Raw genomic sequence first — 18,334 nt, forward strand, 5'->3', positions numbered from 1 at the left:
GTCATGGATTTCAAAGTCGTCTTCTCTAGAGTTTTATCTTGTAATCTTGTATAAATGTAATAATCATGTAAAAGCCCTACCCAATAACTGAGCTTTAAAATCCATGTCTTATTTTCATCACCCTTTATTTCCACATCACCTCAGAACAATACAGTAATAGTACTACCTAGAACTATTCTTAGAAATCATAGGTGCCAGTATTTTTCTACGTGACCACAACTTCTCTTTGAATGTCCAAGTATCCGATGCTCTCACTCCCACTATTATTGTGTTTTCTATTTCTACAGTGATTTTAAGGAGTTCAAGTGCTTACTAAAAATTTGGCATTTGTCTTCTGAGTAATTATTATGGCCTATCTACACAGGCCTTTGTCCTAGTGTGTGGGTCAAGTCCTAGTCCTAGTGTGTGTGTGGGTCATGGGTACTTAGAAAAATGGCTTTGGTTCTCAGAGCTGAAGATGAAGAGCTAAGTTCATGTCTGAAATAATAGCAGAGTCCTATTACAAGCAATCTCAGGTCCCAAGCACAACCCAAGCATTTTCCTGTGTAAATTTGCTGTGTAAATGGTTTCAATGGCAACAGCCATTTCCTAACTCCCTGATGGTCCAGGAAGTCCAGTCAATAGCTGATTTCATGGCTTTGTTCTCCTTTGAGGGTGATCAGCCAGACTGGGCAATAAATACAACTATTAGGGATCATTTTGTCTGGCAGACCTCAATTTCTGTAGAAACTATTAAACTGAGATATATATGTCCCTGCTGAAGTGATCAGGGTCTGGGACTAGATGTTTCATTAAAAATCAAGTGTAAGTGGGCTGTGCTCTGGTTCAGAAACAACGATGCAGGATAACAGAAGAGAGATTATTAGGGGAATTTTGAATGGCAGATCATGCATTGCCTGGAGTTGTCAATGTATTCTCTATTGGCATATTGCTTCCCTTCTGATAAATCTAAGGAATATTATCTTCTCTTAGTGAAAAGTCACTGATGTGCTTAATAATAATGCTTAAATTATTTACTTTTAGGAACGGGTGGAGGTTACAGTCTGTTCCTTTAAAGTTCTACATTTCACTTATCTATATTTCAATTTATCCTATCATGATTTCTTACTAATATATACTGAGAACTGAAAATACAAAGATGAAAGAGAGCTTTATGTGTTCCACGTTTAGAGGGGCTGTCATTAGCTCTTGTAAATTTGCCTTGAGTGACAAGAGACACAAACTTGTAAGCTCTTATAACAGAAGAAGTGCTTTTTAAGTATCAAAGCACAATGCAAACATCCTTTATCAAGTTTCCTTGGTCTCTCTTAGGTAGACTGGAACATTTTTTTCTTAACCACATTTCTTCTGTTACTGGAACATTTTTATTTTAACCACAACTACCATTTCTTTGTATCCAATTAGAATTTGGAACCCTTTCTACAAAATAGCTTTCTTGATTCTACCATATCATAATACAATTTCAAAAGGAAAAATTTCTATCAAATATCTATACTCAAATATATCAAATAAATGTGATTATTGCATATTAGACTAATTTTATCCTTACCAACTTATATTTTAAACATTGAACTTTCCTATTAAGAACAATGTGAATGGTGAATTGAATATTACACAGTTAATATAATCACAGGACTGATATGGATAAATTTTTAGATCTGATGTGTGGTTTATTGATCTAGTTGTTTCAGTCTAAATAGAAAATAGATTATAACTAATATACTTCTCCATTTGTGTCTTTCAGTGGTTTAGTTAAATTGATTCTCCAAGAAAACAGTTTCAAATCAATGCAGGCCAGTTTTCTCCTGATATCCTAGAAGGCATAGAATTCTCTAGGTAAGATTTAACTAACCAGTCTAAATATTGCTACAGGGTTCCAAATCTGAGACTAAATTATACACTTCAGTTCTTTATAGTAGCCTGTGTTCACCTCTAGCACAAATCTAGTCATTGTACCACAGTGTATAAGGACAATAGAAAATAGTTCACTCTAAAACATTAAGTAAAAATAAAAGAGCAGATCAAAATCACTACACAATGTTTAAACTGAACTGAATTTATTATACACTAAGGATCAGAATGAGAAAAATATCTTACCATCTGCTGGCAAGCAGCCTGAGCTGAAAGATAGATCATCGATAGCTATGACTTCATCCTGAGCTGAAATCATCTGGCCTTGAAAAACAACCTGGACAAGAAAAATAAATATAAAGAACAAGGAACAGTATTGTCTCACAGTCTTGTAGCACAGGGTCTACAAATAAAAGAAACATGACATTTCCTAGAAGCACATGGGTGACCATGCCAATTCCAAGTGGAGAGAGATCGATACTTTGAAGAACAAAAAAATCCCTGGATGGGAGGGGAGTTGGAGGGAGATTAGATACAGGTATATGTATGGCTGAGTCCCTTTGCTGTCCACCTGAAACTATCACAACATTGTTAATCAGCTATACTCCAATAAAAAATAAAAAGTTTAAAAACAAACAAAAAACACCCCAGTCTTCTCTGTATCTCACATGTTTAGAATAGGTTCAGTTCAGTTCAGTCGCTCAGTCGTGTCCGACTCTCCGCGACCCCATGAATCACAGCACGCCAGGCCTCCCTGTCCATCACCAACTCCCGGAGTACACTCAAACTCATGTCCACAGAGTCGGTGATGCCATCCAACCATCTCATTCTACGTCGTCCCCTTCTCCTCCCGCCCCCAACCTTTCCCAGCATCAGAGTCTTTTCCAGTGAGTCAACTCGTCGCATGAGGTGGCCAAAGTATTGCAGTTTCAGCTTTAGCATCAGTCCCTCCAATGAACACCCAGGATTGATCTCCTTTAGAATGGACTGGTTGGATCTCCTTGCAGTATAAGGGACTCTCAAGAGTCTTCTCCAACACCACAGTTCAAAAGCATCGATTCTTCGGCGATCAGCCTTCTTCACAGTCCAACTCTCACAACCATACATGACCACGGGAAAAACCATTGCCTTGACTAGACGGACCTTGGTTGGCAAAGTAATGTCTCTGCTTTTTAATATACTATCAAGGTTGGTCATAACTTTCCTTCCAAGGAGCAAGCGTCTTTTAATTTCATGGCTGCAATCAGCATCTGCAGTGATTTTGGAGCCCAAAAAAACAAAGTCTGACCCTGTTTCCACTGTTTTTCCATCTATTTCCCATGAAGTGATGGGACCAGATGCCATGATCTTTGTTTTCTGAATGTTGAGCTTCAAACCAACATTTTCACTCTCCTCTTTCACTTTCATCAAGAGGCTTTTGAGTTCCTCTTCACTTTCTGCCATAAGGGTAGTGTCATCTGCATATCTGAGGTTATTGATATTTCTCCCAGCAATCTTGACTCCAGCTTGTGCTTCTTCCAGCCCAGCGTTCCTCGTGATGTACTCTGCATATAAGTTAAATAAGCAAGGTGACAATATACAACCTTGACGTACACCTTTTCCTATTTGGAACCAGTCTGTTGTTCCATGTCCAGTTCTAACTGTTGCTTCCTGACCTGCATACAGGTTTCTCAAGAGGCAGGTCAGGTGGTCTGGGATTCCCATCTCTTTCAGAATGTTCCACAGTTTATTGTGATCCACACAGTCAAAGGCTTTGGCATAGTCAATGAAGCAGAAATAGATGTTTTTCTGAAACTCTCTTGCTTTCTCCATGATCCAGCGGATGTTGGCAATTTGATCTCTGGTGCCTCTTCCTTTTCTAAAACCTGCTTGAACATCTGGGAGTTCACGGTTTACATATTGCTGAAGCCTGGCTTGGAGAATTTTGAGCATGACTTTGCTAGCGTGTGAGATGAGGGCAATTGTCCGGTAGTTTGAGCATTCTTTGGCATTGCCTTTCTTTGGGATTGGAATGAAGACTGACCTCTTCCAGTCCTGTGGCCACTGCTGAGTTTTCCAAATTTGCTGGCATATTGAGTGCAGCACTTTCACAGCATCATCTTTCAAGACTTGTAATAGCTCAACTGGAATTCCATCACCTCCACTAGCTTTGTTAGTAGTGATGCTTTCTAAGGCCCACTTGACTTCACATTCCAAGATGTCTGGCTCTAGGTCAGTGATCACGTTATCGTGACTATCTTGGTCGGGAAGATCTTTTTTGTACAGTTCTTCTGTGTATTCTTGCCACCTCTTCTTAATATCTTCTGCTTCTGTTAGGTCCATACCATTTCTGTCCTTTATCGAGCCCATCTTTGCATGAAATGTTCCCTTGGAATCTCTAATTTTCTTGAAGAGGTCTCTTGTTTTTCCTATTTTGTTGTTTTCCTCTATTTCTTTGCATTGATCACTGAGGAAGTCTTTCTTATCTCTCCTTGCTATTCTTTGGAACTCTGCATTCAGATGCTTATATCTTTCCTTTTCTCCTTTGCTTTTCACTTCTCTTCTTTTCACAGCTATTTGTAAGGCCTCCTCAGACAGCCATTTCACTCTTTTGCATTTCTTTTCCATGGGGATGGTCTTGTTCCCTGTCTCCTGTACAATGTCACGAACCTCCATCCAGAGTTCATCAGGCACTCTATCTATCAGATCTAGTCCCTTAAATCTATTTCTCACTTCCACTGTATAATCATAAGGGATTTGATTGAGGTCATATCTGAATGGTCTAGTGGTTTTCCCTACTTTCTTCAATTTCAGTCTGAACTTCGCAATAAGGAGTTCATGATCTGAGCCACAGTCAGCTCCTGGTCTTGTTTTTGCTAACTGTATACAGCTTCTCCATCTTTGGTTGCAAAGAATATAATCAATCTGATTTCGGTGTTGACCATCTGGTGATGTCCATGTGTAGAGTCTTCTCTTGTGTTGTTGGAAGAGGGTGTTTGCTATGACCAGTGAATTCTCTTGACAAAACTCTATTAGCCTTTGCCCTGCTTCATTCCGTGCTCCAAGGCCAAATTTGCCAGTTACTCCAGGTGTTTCTTGACTTCCTACTTTTGCATTCCAGTCCCCTAGAATGAAAAGGACATCTTTTTTGGGTGTTAGTTCTAAAAGGTCTTGTAGGTCTTCATAGAACCGATTAACTTCAGCTTCTTCAGCATTACTGGTTGGGGCATAGGCCTGGATTACTGTAATATTGAATGGTTTGCCTTGGAAACGAACAGAAATCATCCTGTCATTTTTAAGATTGCATCCAAGTACTGCATTTCGGACTCTTTTGTTCACCATGATGGCTACTCCATTTCTTCTAAGGGATTCCTGCCCACAGTAGTAGATATAATGGTCATCTGAGTTAAATTCACCCATTCCAGTCCATTTTAGTTCACTGATTCCTAGAATGTCGACGTTCACTCTTGCCATCTCCTGTTTGACCACTTCCAATTTGCTAGAATAGGTTAGGTAACATATTTGTGAAATGAATCAACAGCCACCTGGTTTCTTCCCTATACCATCTTCCATGATTGGTTCCTATGCATTCATACTACTTAGCATTTACCAGTTCTGGGAGCCTCACTCCATCTTAAGCTCTGGTTCTCAGTATTTTGCATCATTAAGCAAAAATAAAGAGCAGATCAAAGTCATGGCCTCTTTCTCTGAATTTTACTCACAGCCCCATCTCGAATGTCCTTGTGCTATCCTCCTGACATTTTCTGCCATTATCTAAACATAGCTCGGGACACTGACTGGAAATCATTGTTCAGTGACTTACTGTTAAAATAACCAAAGTTGTACTGCGATATGAGGCCAGCCCAAGTCTCCACCAAGAGGAAATACTCTAGCATAATGAATCTGAGAACCTTGGAAAGATCAAGTAATCCTAATTACTTAAATCAATAAAACATTGGTGTATTGGTGGAGAGTACTCTCCTGTCCTCACTAATGAATATCAATAATGTGTGAGGCTTAATTCATGGCTGCATTAAACCTGTGTGCATGACTCAACCTTATTCATAATGTAAACATTATTTCAAGACATCACACTGCTTCTTAGCTTAACTGTTGGTCTGTATCACAAACCCTAGCAGATCATGTTGCTATCCTGCATTTTCTTTGGTTCCTGAACAACATGATGTCCTAATATATTTCCTTTCAAGCCAGAGATTGTCTACTAGTCTATTAAAAACGTAATGAAAAACATCCATAATGTATCCAGTGAACTGTCAATAGTCAATATATAGCCCTAAGAAAGTCATCCTCTCTTCACGTAAATTAGAATAACCATGGGACTACTTACAACCATGGAAAAAGTCTATAAAAATTGTGATGTAGGGATGGCTTCATATGAAGGTAGCATAGCATAGTGTGTATGCTCAGTCATGTCTGACTCTTTGTGACCCCATGGACTGTATCCTGCCAGGCTCCTCTGTCCATGGGATTCTCCAGGCAAGAATACTGTAGTGGGTTGCCATTTCCTGCTCCAGGGCATCTTCCCGACCCAGGGATCGAACCCATGTCTCCTGCACAGCGAAGCAGATTCCTTACCACTGCGCTACCTGAGAAGCCCCTATAGCATAGTGATTCAAGCATATATTTGCAATCAGATTACCTGAATTTAGATCCCAGATACGCCACATCTCAGCAGGAAGACCCTGGAGAAGTTACTTAACACTTCTGTGCCTCAGTTTATTTCTTTGTAAAAAGGTACTGATAAGAATAGTTATTACCTATATGATAAGGCAGGCAAGGTAACAAATAAGTCATCACTTATATAACTGCACTTGACCTATATAGTTGGCATTAAATGTCAGCTATTATAGCATAGAGTTTTTAAAATATTCTAAAGGAGATCAGTCCTGGGTGTTCATTGGAAGGACTGATGCTAAAGCTGAAATTCCAATACTTTGGCCACCTCATGCGACGAGTTGACTCACTGGAAAAACTCTGATGCTGGGAGGGACTGGGGGCAGGAGGAGAAGGGGACGACAGAGAATGAGATGGCTGGATGGCATCACCGACTCGATGGACATGAGTTTGAGTGAACTCCGGGAGTTGGTGATGGACAGGGAGGCCTGGCGTGCTGTGAGTCATGGTCGTAAAGAGTCGGACACGACTGAGCGACTGAACTGAACTGAAGCTACTATACAGTGTTTACTAATTAAAAATCTACTCTGCACAGATTAACTTTATTCTTCTTAAAAGCCTATTCATATAGATACATTCCCTAGTTCCTGTTGAACTAAACACTTACCTATAGCAGCCACATTTTTTTAAAAAAGTATTTTTGGTTGAGATGCAATTATTTTAGTATAATTGAAAACATTTCTATAGTATTACAATGATCAAGGATAACCAAAAATTAACATTTGGACCCTAGAATTGTGTCATAAGTTACTTTCAGGAGCCACATTTTAAAGAGAAAAATGGAAATAAATGTTGACTAATTACCAGTCTCTCTTCTCTTCCACACTCTCCCCACAAAGCCATTCATCTTCAGGGCTTTAACTGTCACCCAGGCTGATGAATACATGTTTACATCAGGAATGTCAACTTCTTTCTCTTGAGCTCTCCTTCCCCACCTCTACCATCTGTTGAATATTTTCAGTCAGGTGACACGAAGTCACTTCTAATTCAAGATGTTCTTTCCTCTCAACTTGGACCTCTGCCCTGATGCTCATCCTCTGAAAATGGTACCAGGAGACTGCCATCTGCAATGCTCAAAACTCCAAAATGACCTTTGGAATCACTTTCTCCCCCAGTTGTGTCCAATCAATCAAGACCTATTAAACCCTTTTTCCTTTCCATTGCTATTCCACTCCTACATCTTCACACCTGATCTAATGAAGTAGCTTATGTTATTTATTTGACTCTGCCAGGCCTCAGTTGTGGCATGCAAATTCTTAGGTGCAATATGTGGGATCTAGTTCCCTTCCCAGGGATAGAACCAGAGGCCCCCTGCATTGGAAGCGTAGAATCTTAACCACTGGACCACCCAGGGAAGTCCTGAAGTAGCTTTTAAATTACCTTCTTACCTTCAAGCTTCTCAGAGTTTGCAATATGCGTATTTATTTATTTGATTCAGTTAAATTATAGATTAACTCGGTATAACTGAAAAGAAGGTAGTATGAAAATCAGCCATCATTTAAGCTCACTGGCACTGCAAGAGCTAAGGTTTTCTTAGGGAAAAGAACTGCTTCTCTAATTGTAGGGAAATTACTCGTGGATCTATGTAGCTAGGAAACAAAAGACCCACCAGGTACAAGGAAATAATCCAGTTAAATGTATTTTTTAAAAAAGTTTCCAGGAATTTTGGTTGGGATCCTGAAAATGGGGAAGGGTAAATTATCTAAAGAATGTGGAAAGTGAGTAAAGTTGCTCAGTCATGTCCAACTCTTTGCAACCCCCTTGGACTGTAGCCTGCCAGGCTCCTCCATCCATGGGATTTTCCAGGCAAGAATACTGGAGTTACCTTTTTTTTCTCCAAGGGACCTTCCCGACCCAGGGATCGAACCTGGGTCTCCCGCACTGCAGTCTGGGTCTTTACTGTCTGAGCCACCAGGCAAGCCCTTAAAGAACGTGGAAACCCACGATAATTTTTTAAAAACCAGGCCCTAGAGTCAGAGGCTGTTTGTGATATGGCAATTGTGTTTCTAACAGAAGTGATTAACATTGTTTGTTTTCTCCAAAACTTTGGCAAATAATGTTTTCCAAATACCCACCTCATTTTTTTCTGTTCAGTTCAGTTCAGTCGCTCAGTCGTGTCCGACTCTCCGCGACCCCATGAATCACAGCACGCCAGGCCTCCCTGTCCATCACCAACTCCTGGAGTTCACTCAAACTCATGTCCACAGAGTCGGTGATGCCATCCAGCCATCTCATTCTCCGTCGTCCCCTTCTCCTCCCGCCCCCAACCTTTCCCAGCATCAGAGTCTTTTCCAGTGAGTCAGCTCGTCTCATGAGGTGGCCAAAGTATTGGAGTTTCAGCTTTAGCATCAGTCCCTACAATGAACATCTAGGATTGATCTCCTTTAGAATGGACTGGTTGGATCTCCTTGCAGTATAAGGGACTCTCAAGAGTCTTCTCCAACACCACAGTTCAAAAGCATCGATTCTTCGGCGATCAGCTTTCTTCACAGTCCAACTCTCACTTCCGTACATGACCACGGGAAAAACCATAGCCTTGACTAGACGGACCTTGGTCGGCAAAGTAATGTCTCTGCTTTTTAATATACTATCAAGGTTGGTCATAACTTTCCTTCCAAGGAGCAAGCGTCTTTTAATTTCATGGCTGCAATCAGCATCTGCAGTGATTTTGGAGCCCAAAAAACAAAGTCTGACACTGTTTCCACTGTTTTTCCATCTATTTCCCATGAAGTGATGGGACCAGATGCCATGATCTTTGTTTTCTGAATGTTGAGCTTCAAGCCAACCTTTTCACTCTCCTCTTTCACTTTCATCAAGAGGCTTTTGAGTTCCTCTTCACTTTCTGCCATAAGGGTAGTGTCATCTGCATATCTGAGGTTATTGATATTTCTCCTTGGAGCATGGAATGAAGCAGGGCAAAGGCTAATAGAGTTTTGTCAAGAGAATGCACTGGTCATAGCAAACACCCTCTTCCAACAACACAAGAGAAGACTCTACACATGGACATCACCAGATGGTCAACACCGAAATCAGATTGATTATATTCTTTGCAACCAAAGATGGAGAAGCTGTATACAGTTAGCGAAAACAAGACCAGGAGCTGACTGTGGCTCAGATCATGAACTCCTTATTGCGAAGTTCAGACTTAAATTGAAGAAAGTAGGGAAAACCACTAGACCATTCAGATATGACGTCAATCAAATCCCTTATGATTATGCAGTGGAAGTGAGAAATAGATTTAAGGGACTAGATCTGATTGATAGAGTGCCTGATGAACTCTGGACGGAGGTTCGTGACATTGTACAGGAGACAGGGACCAAGACCATCCCCATGGAAAAGAAATGCAAAAGAGCGAAATGGCTGTCTGAGGAGGCCTTACAAATAGCTGTAAAAAGAAGAGAGGCGAAAAGCAAAGGAGAAAAGGAAAGATATAAGCATCTGAATGCAGAGTTCCAAAGAATAGCAAGGAGAGATAAGAAAGCCTTCCTCAGTGATCAATGCAAAGAAATAGAGGAAAACAACAGAAGAGGAAAAACAAGAGACCTCTTCAAGAAAATTAGAGATTCCAAGGGAACTTTTCATGCAAAGATGGGCTCGATAAAGGACAGAAATGGTATGGACCTAACAGAAGCAGAAGATATTAAGAAGAGGTGGCAGGAATACACAGAAGAACTGTACAAAAAAGATCTTCACGACCAAGATAGTCACGATAATGTGATCACTGACCTAGAGCCAGACATCTTGGAATGTGAAGTCAGGTGGGCCTTAGAAAGCATCACTACGAACAAAGCTAGTGGAGGTGATGGAATTCCAGTTGAGCTATTTCAAGTCTTGAAAGATGATGCTGTGAAAGTGCTGCACTCAATATGCCAGCAGATTTGGAAAACTCAGCAGTGGCCACAGGACTGGAAGAGGTCAGTCTTCATTCCAATCCCAAAGAAAGGCAATGCCAAAGAATGCTCAAACTACCGCACAATTGCACTCATCTCACACGCTAGTAAAGTCATGCTCAAAATTCTCCAAGCCAGGCTTCAGCAGTATGTAAACCGTGAACTCCCAGATGTTCAAGCAGGTTTTAGAAAAGGCAGAGGCACCAGAGATCAAATTGCCAACATCCGCTGGATCATGGAGAAAGCAAGAGAGTTTCAGAAAAACATCTATTTCTGCTTCATTGACTATGCCAAAGCCTTTGACTGTGTGGATCACAATAAACTGTGGAACATTCTGAAAGAGATGGGAATCCCAGACCACCTGACCTGCCTCTTGAGAAACCTGTATGCAGGTCAGGAAGCAACAGTTAGAACCGGTCATGGAACAACAGACTGGTTCCAAATAAGAAAAGGTGTATGTCAAGGTTGTATATTGTCACCTTGCTTATTTAACTTATATGCAGAGTACATCATGAGGAACGCTGGGCTGGAAGAAGCACAAGCTGGAATCAAGATTGCTGGGAGAAATATCAATAACCTCAGATATGCAGATGACACTACCCTTATGGCAGAAAGTGAAGAGGAACTCAAAAGCCTCTTGATGAAAGTGAAAGAGGAGAGTGAAAAGGTTGGCTTTTTTCTGTTAGGTGAAGTAAAAAAAAAGACAAAAAAACAAATAGGGACTTCCCTGGCAGTCCAGTGGTTAGGACTCTGTGCTTCCACTGCAGAGGCCAAGGATTTGATCCCTGATCAAGCAACTAAGATCCTGAGTGCCTCAGAGGCACAGATAATATAAAGAAAAGAAAACAACAGCAAAGTAGCAAAGTAAAAGCAGATCACAGCACGGATAATGAAGTTAGAAGTTTGGCACCATCACATAAGTCAGGTATGGCCTGCACTGATGCAATGGAAAACATGAAAAATTCCTTTCACCTCAAACATTTTAAGAGAAGATGGCTTCGGAAGGGGGGCTTTGTGCTTGAAATACTCAATATAAATCTTCGATGAAACTTTTATGGCAGGTGAACAATGAATATAAACTCACTTGGATTATACTAGTAACAACGTGAACAGAAACCCTTGCATTTATATCTTCTGTATGAGAATTTTCCTAATTAGTAGTATGCATTCAATGGTCTTTTTCAAGAAAATATATAAAACACAAAAAGATGACAGTAGTCTTTTCATCGTCATGTGTTCACACAGTAAGTATTCTTGAATTAAAAGATAAAATGTCTCAAATTATGATTTTGAAAAGATTGAGAGTAGCAGTGTTAATTTATATTTATCATTATTAACCACATCTTTTGTTCATATTAATAAAGCCTATTGTTTCTGAATGGGAAAGTGATGAGAAGTCTCTGGGATTTCTAAGTGGAATATCAGAGAAATGACAAGTATATAATAGCATATTAAAAATGCTTCAGTATCGTCTTAAAATTCAGGCATTGATTTCAAGAATCCAAACATTCAACTTGAAAACCAGTCAATGATATACTTAGTAACATAGTATGCATTGGAGAAGGCAATGGCAAGCCACTCCAGTACTCTTGCCTAGAAAATCCCATGGACAGAGGAGCCTGGTAGGCTGCAGTCCATGGGGTCGCTACGAGTCAGACACGACTGAGCGACTTCACTTTCACTTTTCACTTTCACACATTGGAGAAGGAAATGGCAACCCACTCCAGTGTTCTTGCCTGGAGAATCCCAGGGATGGGGGAGCCTGGTGGACTGCCGTCTATGGGGTCACACAGAGTCGGACACGACTGAAGTGACTTAGCAGCAGCAGCAGCATGCATTCCTTCCTACCCATAAAACCAGTAGGGGAAGTCCCTACAAGAACCAGAAAAAAACAGGGATGAGGGGAGATTTCATTTGAATTTGAGGCTAAATTTCTACTATATGTTTAGCCTGGTTTATTCTTTGCTTCTATGAATATTTTAAGACAATAGTAAAATTAATTGCTTTTGTCTGCAATTTTGAGAAATGTGGTCGCAGTTCATTAGCACCATGCAATGCATAATAATGTTTCATCTAACACAGCAGACAAAGGATTGTTTAATAAGTCACATCAGATCTGACCAAATCTAGAGGCTGGATTTTTTTCTATATTTTATAAATTCTTACATGGCTTTATTAGATAAAAAATTATCATGGCTCAGTGACTGACAGATCTGAAATCAAACTATCCTATGTTCTAATCTTGTATGGGATTTGATAAGTTATTTCATTCTCTAAAGTTGACAATCCTCTGGACTTCCCTGGTGCTCCAGTGGCTAAGACTTCACCTTCCAATGCAGGGGGCCTGGGTTCAATCCCTGGTTGGGGAACTAAGATCCCATTTGCCTCAGGACCAAAAAACCAAAACATGAAACAGAAGCAGTACTGTAACAAATTCAATAAAGAATTTAAACATGGTCCACATCAAAACATCTTTAAAAAATAAAGCTTACAATCCTCATGTGAACAGTGGGGTAAATGATAGTTGAGAGCACTGCCATGAAGGGCCAATAAGATAGTCTATATGAAGGACTAAATGCAATTCTTTACTCACAGTAAGCACTCAATCAATACTAGATGTTATTCTTTAAACACCTTCAGAAACTTTCTGAAACACTGCCATCTCTGTGGACTAAATGCATAAACATCATTCCTAGTTTATACAGCAGCAGTCTCTCAGAAATTAACATACACTTCAGGTTAACAAGGGATGGACCTAGTTAGTCCTTTACAAGTGAAGGTAACAAAGCCCCCACACAGAAGCCAGATCCAGAGGCTTTCTCAGAAACCCATGCTAAGCCAGAGTCCAGCTGGGACTAAAATCTATTTAAGTATTTCTAAAGGAAGCATCAGTTCAGTTCAGTTCAGTTCAGTCGCTCAGTCGTGTCCGAGTCTTTGCAACCCCAAAGGAAGCAGGAATGACTTTAAAACCATCGAGGCAGCATGGACGGGAAACTGCCAAGAAAAACAAACAAAAAAATAAACCTAGAATAATTCTAGGAGACTTGTAAATTGATGAGGCAGCAGATATTGTCTGGAGATGCTGATTACAAAATGCCCTCAAATAAGCCTCTTTCTAAAGCTTTTCAGGAAAGAGCTACTACATAGTGACAGGCAGTATTACAAGCACAGCACATCTCTGTGGACCAGCTCAACAAAAGCAAATGAGTATCTGTTCACTTGCTGACAGGATAGAACTAAAACATACCTGCAGTCTTAAAGATCAGTGTAGCCAAAGGATCCCATGAGAGTCGTACGGTTTCCTAATTTTTAATAATGCCTTTAAGGTTGGAACACTGTTTTCATATCAGCAATAAAGGATTTTGAGAATCAAATTAATATGCTCCATGGGCATCTGCTTTGGTGGAAGACACTGCTGCATTTTAAAGCACTCAGGTGAATAATCTCACTTCCTCTGCTACAGCTGAATTGCCCTGGAGATAATCTATTTGGGAATTTAAAGTTTTATAGTTATCTACTACACATATTTAATCATCAGTCCCTACAATATGCTATTTGGGAATGGACAGCTGAGAAAAGCAAATAATTCATCTTAAAAGGTCTAACTTACAGGCAGCAGGTTCCTGCTCTATCCAACATCAAAGCTCTTGTCATGCTACTAATAAAGACCTTGATCAAAATTTTTGTTGTTGTTGTAGTTTTAGTTGTCTAACTCTTTTGTGACCTGTGGACTATAACCCACCAGGCTCCTCTGCCCATAGGATTTTCCAGGTAAGAACACTGGAGTAGGTTGTCATTTCCTTCTCCAGGGGATCTTCCTGGACCCAGGGATCAAACCCACATCTCCTGCATTGACAGGCAGACTCTGCACTAAAATAAGAAGGCACAGTGCTCGACAAAGATAGTTTAAGACTCTTTTTCTTTTTTAATCACCCACTCTGTTTCAAAGTCGGAAAAGATGTATGAATACTGATAAAGTTTACACACAGACAAGAGTCCCAAAGGAGTCCTTAAGGTTTAGACAAGCGTGCAGACAAAGGGACTTCCACAAGCTCATCCTTCAGCATCTAGTCGGTGTCCCCTCAAAGGCACTCTTGGCTTTCCTTTGTTGCTATCGTTGTTAAAGAAAAGAGACAGACATAGGGAAGTAAGAAAATACAGTAGTAATATAATAAGTAAACTAGAAATTTCTCCTTTGGTTAATGACACCCGAACATCCACAACAAATTGCATGTATTCTTGTTGTCTGGGGTTCTCACTCTGCAGAGCACTCCCCACCAAGGCAGGAACGCAAGATGTCTTGTCCCTGTGCCTGAGGAGTTCTTTATAGGCAGATTTACGTGCCTGATGGCTTAAAATACCACACTCACCTCTCACACACACACATACACACATCCCAATAATACTGGATTTCAAGAGGATATAAAGCCTCAAATGACAGAATTATGCTTTCAACTGTACAGTTCTCCTCAAGTCATCATCCAGGAGTCACCTAACTATCTACTAAATGATTTTCTTTGATCTTCTTTGGATCCCCATTTGGTTTTACAAAAGGCTGAAAATTCTGAACTTCAGTGATTTTATGACAGATCAATTAAGAATATGTGCCATTCTTATATCTTATCATTCAATTTTAATAATAGAGGTCTTGTTCATTCTCCCATATTCCCTCTTAGCCACTCAACATTCAACAGAATTTACTCTCTATATTAAGGCAAGTGCTAAATCCATCACATATCAGATGATTTTCTATTCCATATCAAAATTATAAAATTATTATATTATTCTAATAATAGATGATAAAGGAAACCTACCTGGGATAAATTGACTCACAAACCAGGTTTAAAAAGCATATTTGTTCAGAATAAAATGTTTTAAGATCCCCTTTTTAACTGGAAAATTTTGCTTGGCTGCCCAAAATGTTAGAGTATGCACTATTTTTCTAAGAACTCCTATAATAGTTATTAGATTATAATTTCCATCATACATAAATTTTATTAGGCTGAATAAATAAATGTCTTTTATAGGCTTACATTGGCTTTAATTCTCAAAATTATTTTGGAAGATGAAGGCTGTATTGAATAGTTTGAGTTTAACCATGAAATGAATATGAAAATGATTCCACTTCAGCAGCATTTGGTATTAGTACTGAAAACAGTGTATGTTCTCATTACCCAAGACAGTCCTGTTCTCTCAAAAGCTTGAGAAAACTGTGAAACAGAAGCAATTTTTTTTTAATTGAAGGATAATTGCTTTACAATGTTGTGTTGGTTTCTGCCACCTAGCAATGTGAATTAGCCAGAAGTATACATGTGTCCCCTCCCTCTTGAACCCCACTCCTGCCCCTCTAGACTGTCGCAGAGCACCAGGTTGACCTCCCTGTGTTATACTGCAACATCCACAAAGCTCTCTCTGTTACAAATGGTGATGTATATGCTTCAGTGCTACTCTCCCAATTCATCTCACCCTCTCCTAACCCCACTGTGTCCACAGGTCTGTTCTCTATGTCTGTGTCTACATTCCTGCCTTACAAATAGGTTTATCAGTACCATTGTTCTCGATTCCATATATACGCATTAATATACGATATTTGCTTTTCTCTTTCTGACTTACCTCACTCTAGATTCAGCCACCTCACTAGAAGTGACTCAGATTCTTAAGAATGCAAAATGAAATGAAAGAAGATTGGAATGAGAGAAGAAGGAAAGTGGAGGGGATTCAAGAAATCAGGAAGAGTATTGGAAGGTCATATTTTACTGTTATATCAATATATGTCAGTATATAACAAATTTAGTTTTGATACATAAGTTTTAAACTTCTTAAAACTGTCTTTTAGGATGACTGGCCACCCCAACTTCCTTTAACTATTTGGTTTCAACACGTGACAGTTCTGGCAAATTCCTCAGTCCTCAGACAATTGGGCTCATTAATCACCTGGTGTTAAACATCTGTACTTTATCATTTTTCCTTCAAAGACAGTTAGAAAACACAACACACATACCTGAAACCTCTGGGGACTCTGAATTTTGATGACATTCCTCTCCCAACGATTCTGGAGCCCAGCAGTGTTTTGCCATAAATGCTGTATAGGGCCACCACAGGTAGTTTGAAAGCCAGCCATTAATTTGCCATTCATTTGGCTGGAGAAGTAATAAAATGTAATCTGTGAAAAATAATGAATGTCCACACAATTATAATAACGAAGTTCCCAAATGTGGAAAGTAATTCAAATGCCATGTACTTTCAAATACCTGACAAGCATGTTGGTTATTCGTTGGAAGAAAAACTCTGCTGCTTATGTTTGAGGAAGTAGAATCCAAGTTAGAGGCCAGTGAAAGGAAGTGAGCTGTTAGAAACAAGACCATCGTTGGTAAACTTACTCAATACACAAGGCATTAATTCAGGTCCATATCCACATTAGGTCAATATATTTTTGTTTAAAAAACGAACTATTTAACCGCAACAGTTATTTTTGCAAATGGTCTGGCTGATGTTGTTACTTCAATATATTTCCCAGTAAAATAACTAATTTTGAGTGTACTCCATATAACACTATTATGGACTGTAATCCATAACCCAGTTTATCTCATATTAGAAAGTGATAACTCAGCAAAGATGGTATCTAGGAAAAACATTATACTGGGACTGCCCACCCAAATAAGTAATTCAATGAAGAATTTAAAAGAAAATCTCTTTTGTAGTGCTTTTCTCCTGAAAGAATTGGGTCAATTAGCTGCAGTTTTTCCCAGGATTACGTGGAAAACAATACTGAGTACCAGTGCTGTCCTGTACACTGCAGTACAGATTATGCCAGTGGACTGCCACTATTTAGAAGCTTATAAAATAAATACAGAATATTCTCTGGGCTTTCATAAATTTTTGCAATGCTTGACAAGGTTATAGTGTATTATCTAGGAACCACTATTTCCTCCTTCCTTATTTGGTAAACCCCCATTTGTCAAGAAGAATGAAAAAATGACATTGATGATGATTGTAAAGGTCTATCTACCCAAGTTATTTCGTGGTATTTTAAAGCTGTCTTGGAAATTAAATTTAATTGTCACATCATTGAGAGACAATTATGAAATCTACGAAACCTCTTATTCCCTACAGCTTTTCCAAAATTAACCCTAATTAAGTGGGAAAAAAAGAACATTAATGATTGCTTATAGATTTAGTCAGAGGCATAACTGAAATCCTTGAAATGACAGAAAATTGTTCTGAGAATGTACTACCTGGAATAATTTTATAAACATATGAAGAGTTGGCATCATGGTGATACAAGTAGACAATCATTAGTTTGCTTTTGCTTCATATTCATCAGGGAAAACAAATGTTAAGCCAGTAAAAAATCAAATGAGCATAATGAGTCATATGGATATATTGATTGAGGTGTAAATAAAATTGTTTGCAATACAAATGGTAACACTATTCAACGGGCCCATAATTATTATTCCTAAATATTCAGCATCTAAAAAGCATTTGTGATACATACAGAAAAAGTTATTTTTATTTGTCGAGGAAATTACTTAACCATATTTAGTTTTCAAAGCTTGGTCTTAAAAATCAGATGGATACACTTAAGCCATTATGTAATAGAACAGCATTTTCAATAAAATAATAAATTATATAAATATTTAATTTAGGTGTGTTATAAATAAGAACTGTCACTTAGTGCATTTTATGACACTGAATTATTCTGTATTGTGTCCAAAATTAAATTATAATCTTCAGGTTATCATAAAAAGTAAAGTTTAAATTCAGAAACAACTTATCCTTTGGCATTTGTTCTAGTAATAAGCTTTCTTTTCAAAAAAGTGTTCAAAATGCACCCAATATAACAATACCTTTTTAACTTTTAATTCTAATTTAGTGACAATAACAAGCATTTTTCTTAATACACACGCAATTTTTAAAAC

General features: G+C 38.9%; 1 protein-coding gene across 2 annotated transcripts in view; it reads right to left on the reverse strand.

The window, feature by feature from the left end:
• The window catches only part of MALRD1 (MAM and LDL receptor class A domain containing 1), a 596,047-nt gene that overhangs the window by 561,582 nt on the left and 16,131 nt on the right, over positions 1 to 18,334 (reverse strand). For both annotated transcript variants that reach the window (XM_088844424.1, XM_055428153.2), the window contains exons 3-5: positions 16,667 to 16,761; positions 16,417 to 16,578; positions 2,098 to 2,188 (exon numbers count right to left, since the gene is read on the reverse strand). In XM_088844424.1, the coding sequence (XP_088700550.1) occupies positions 2,098 to 2,188; positions 16,417 to 16,578; positions 16,667 to 16,761 (348 nt within the window). The remainder of the gene's footprint in view (positions 1 to 2,097; positions 2,189 to 16,416; positions 16,579 to 16,666; positions 16,762 to 18,334) is intronic.

This window comes from Moschus berezovskii, chromosome 15, assembly GCF_049115385.1.
Source record: "Moschus berezovskii isolate FMDL1 chromosome 15, NW_MosBer_1.0, whole genome shotgun sequence".
Lineage (NCBI taxonomy): Eukaryota > Metazoa > Chordata > Mammalia > Artiodactyla > Moschidae > Moschus > Moschus berezovskii.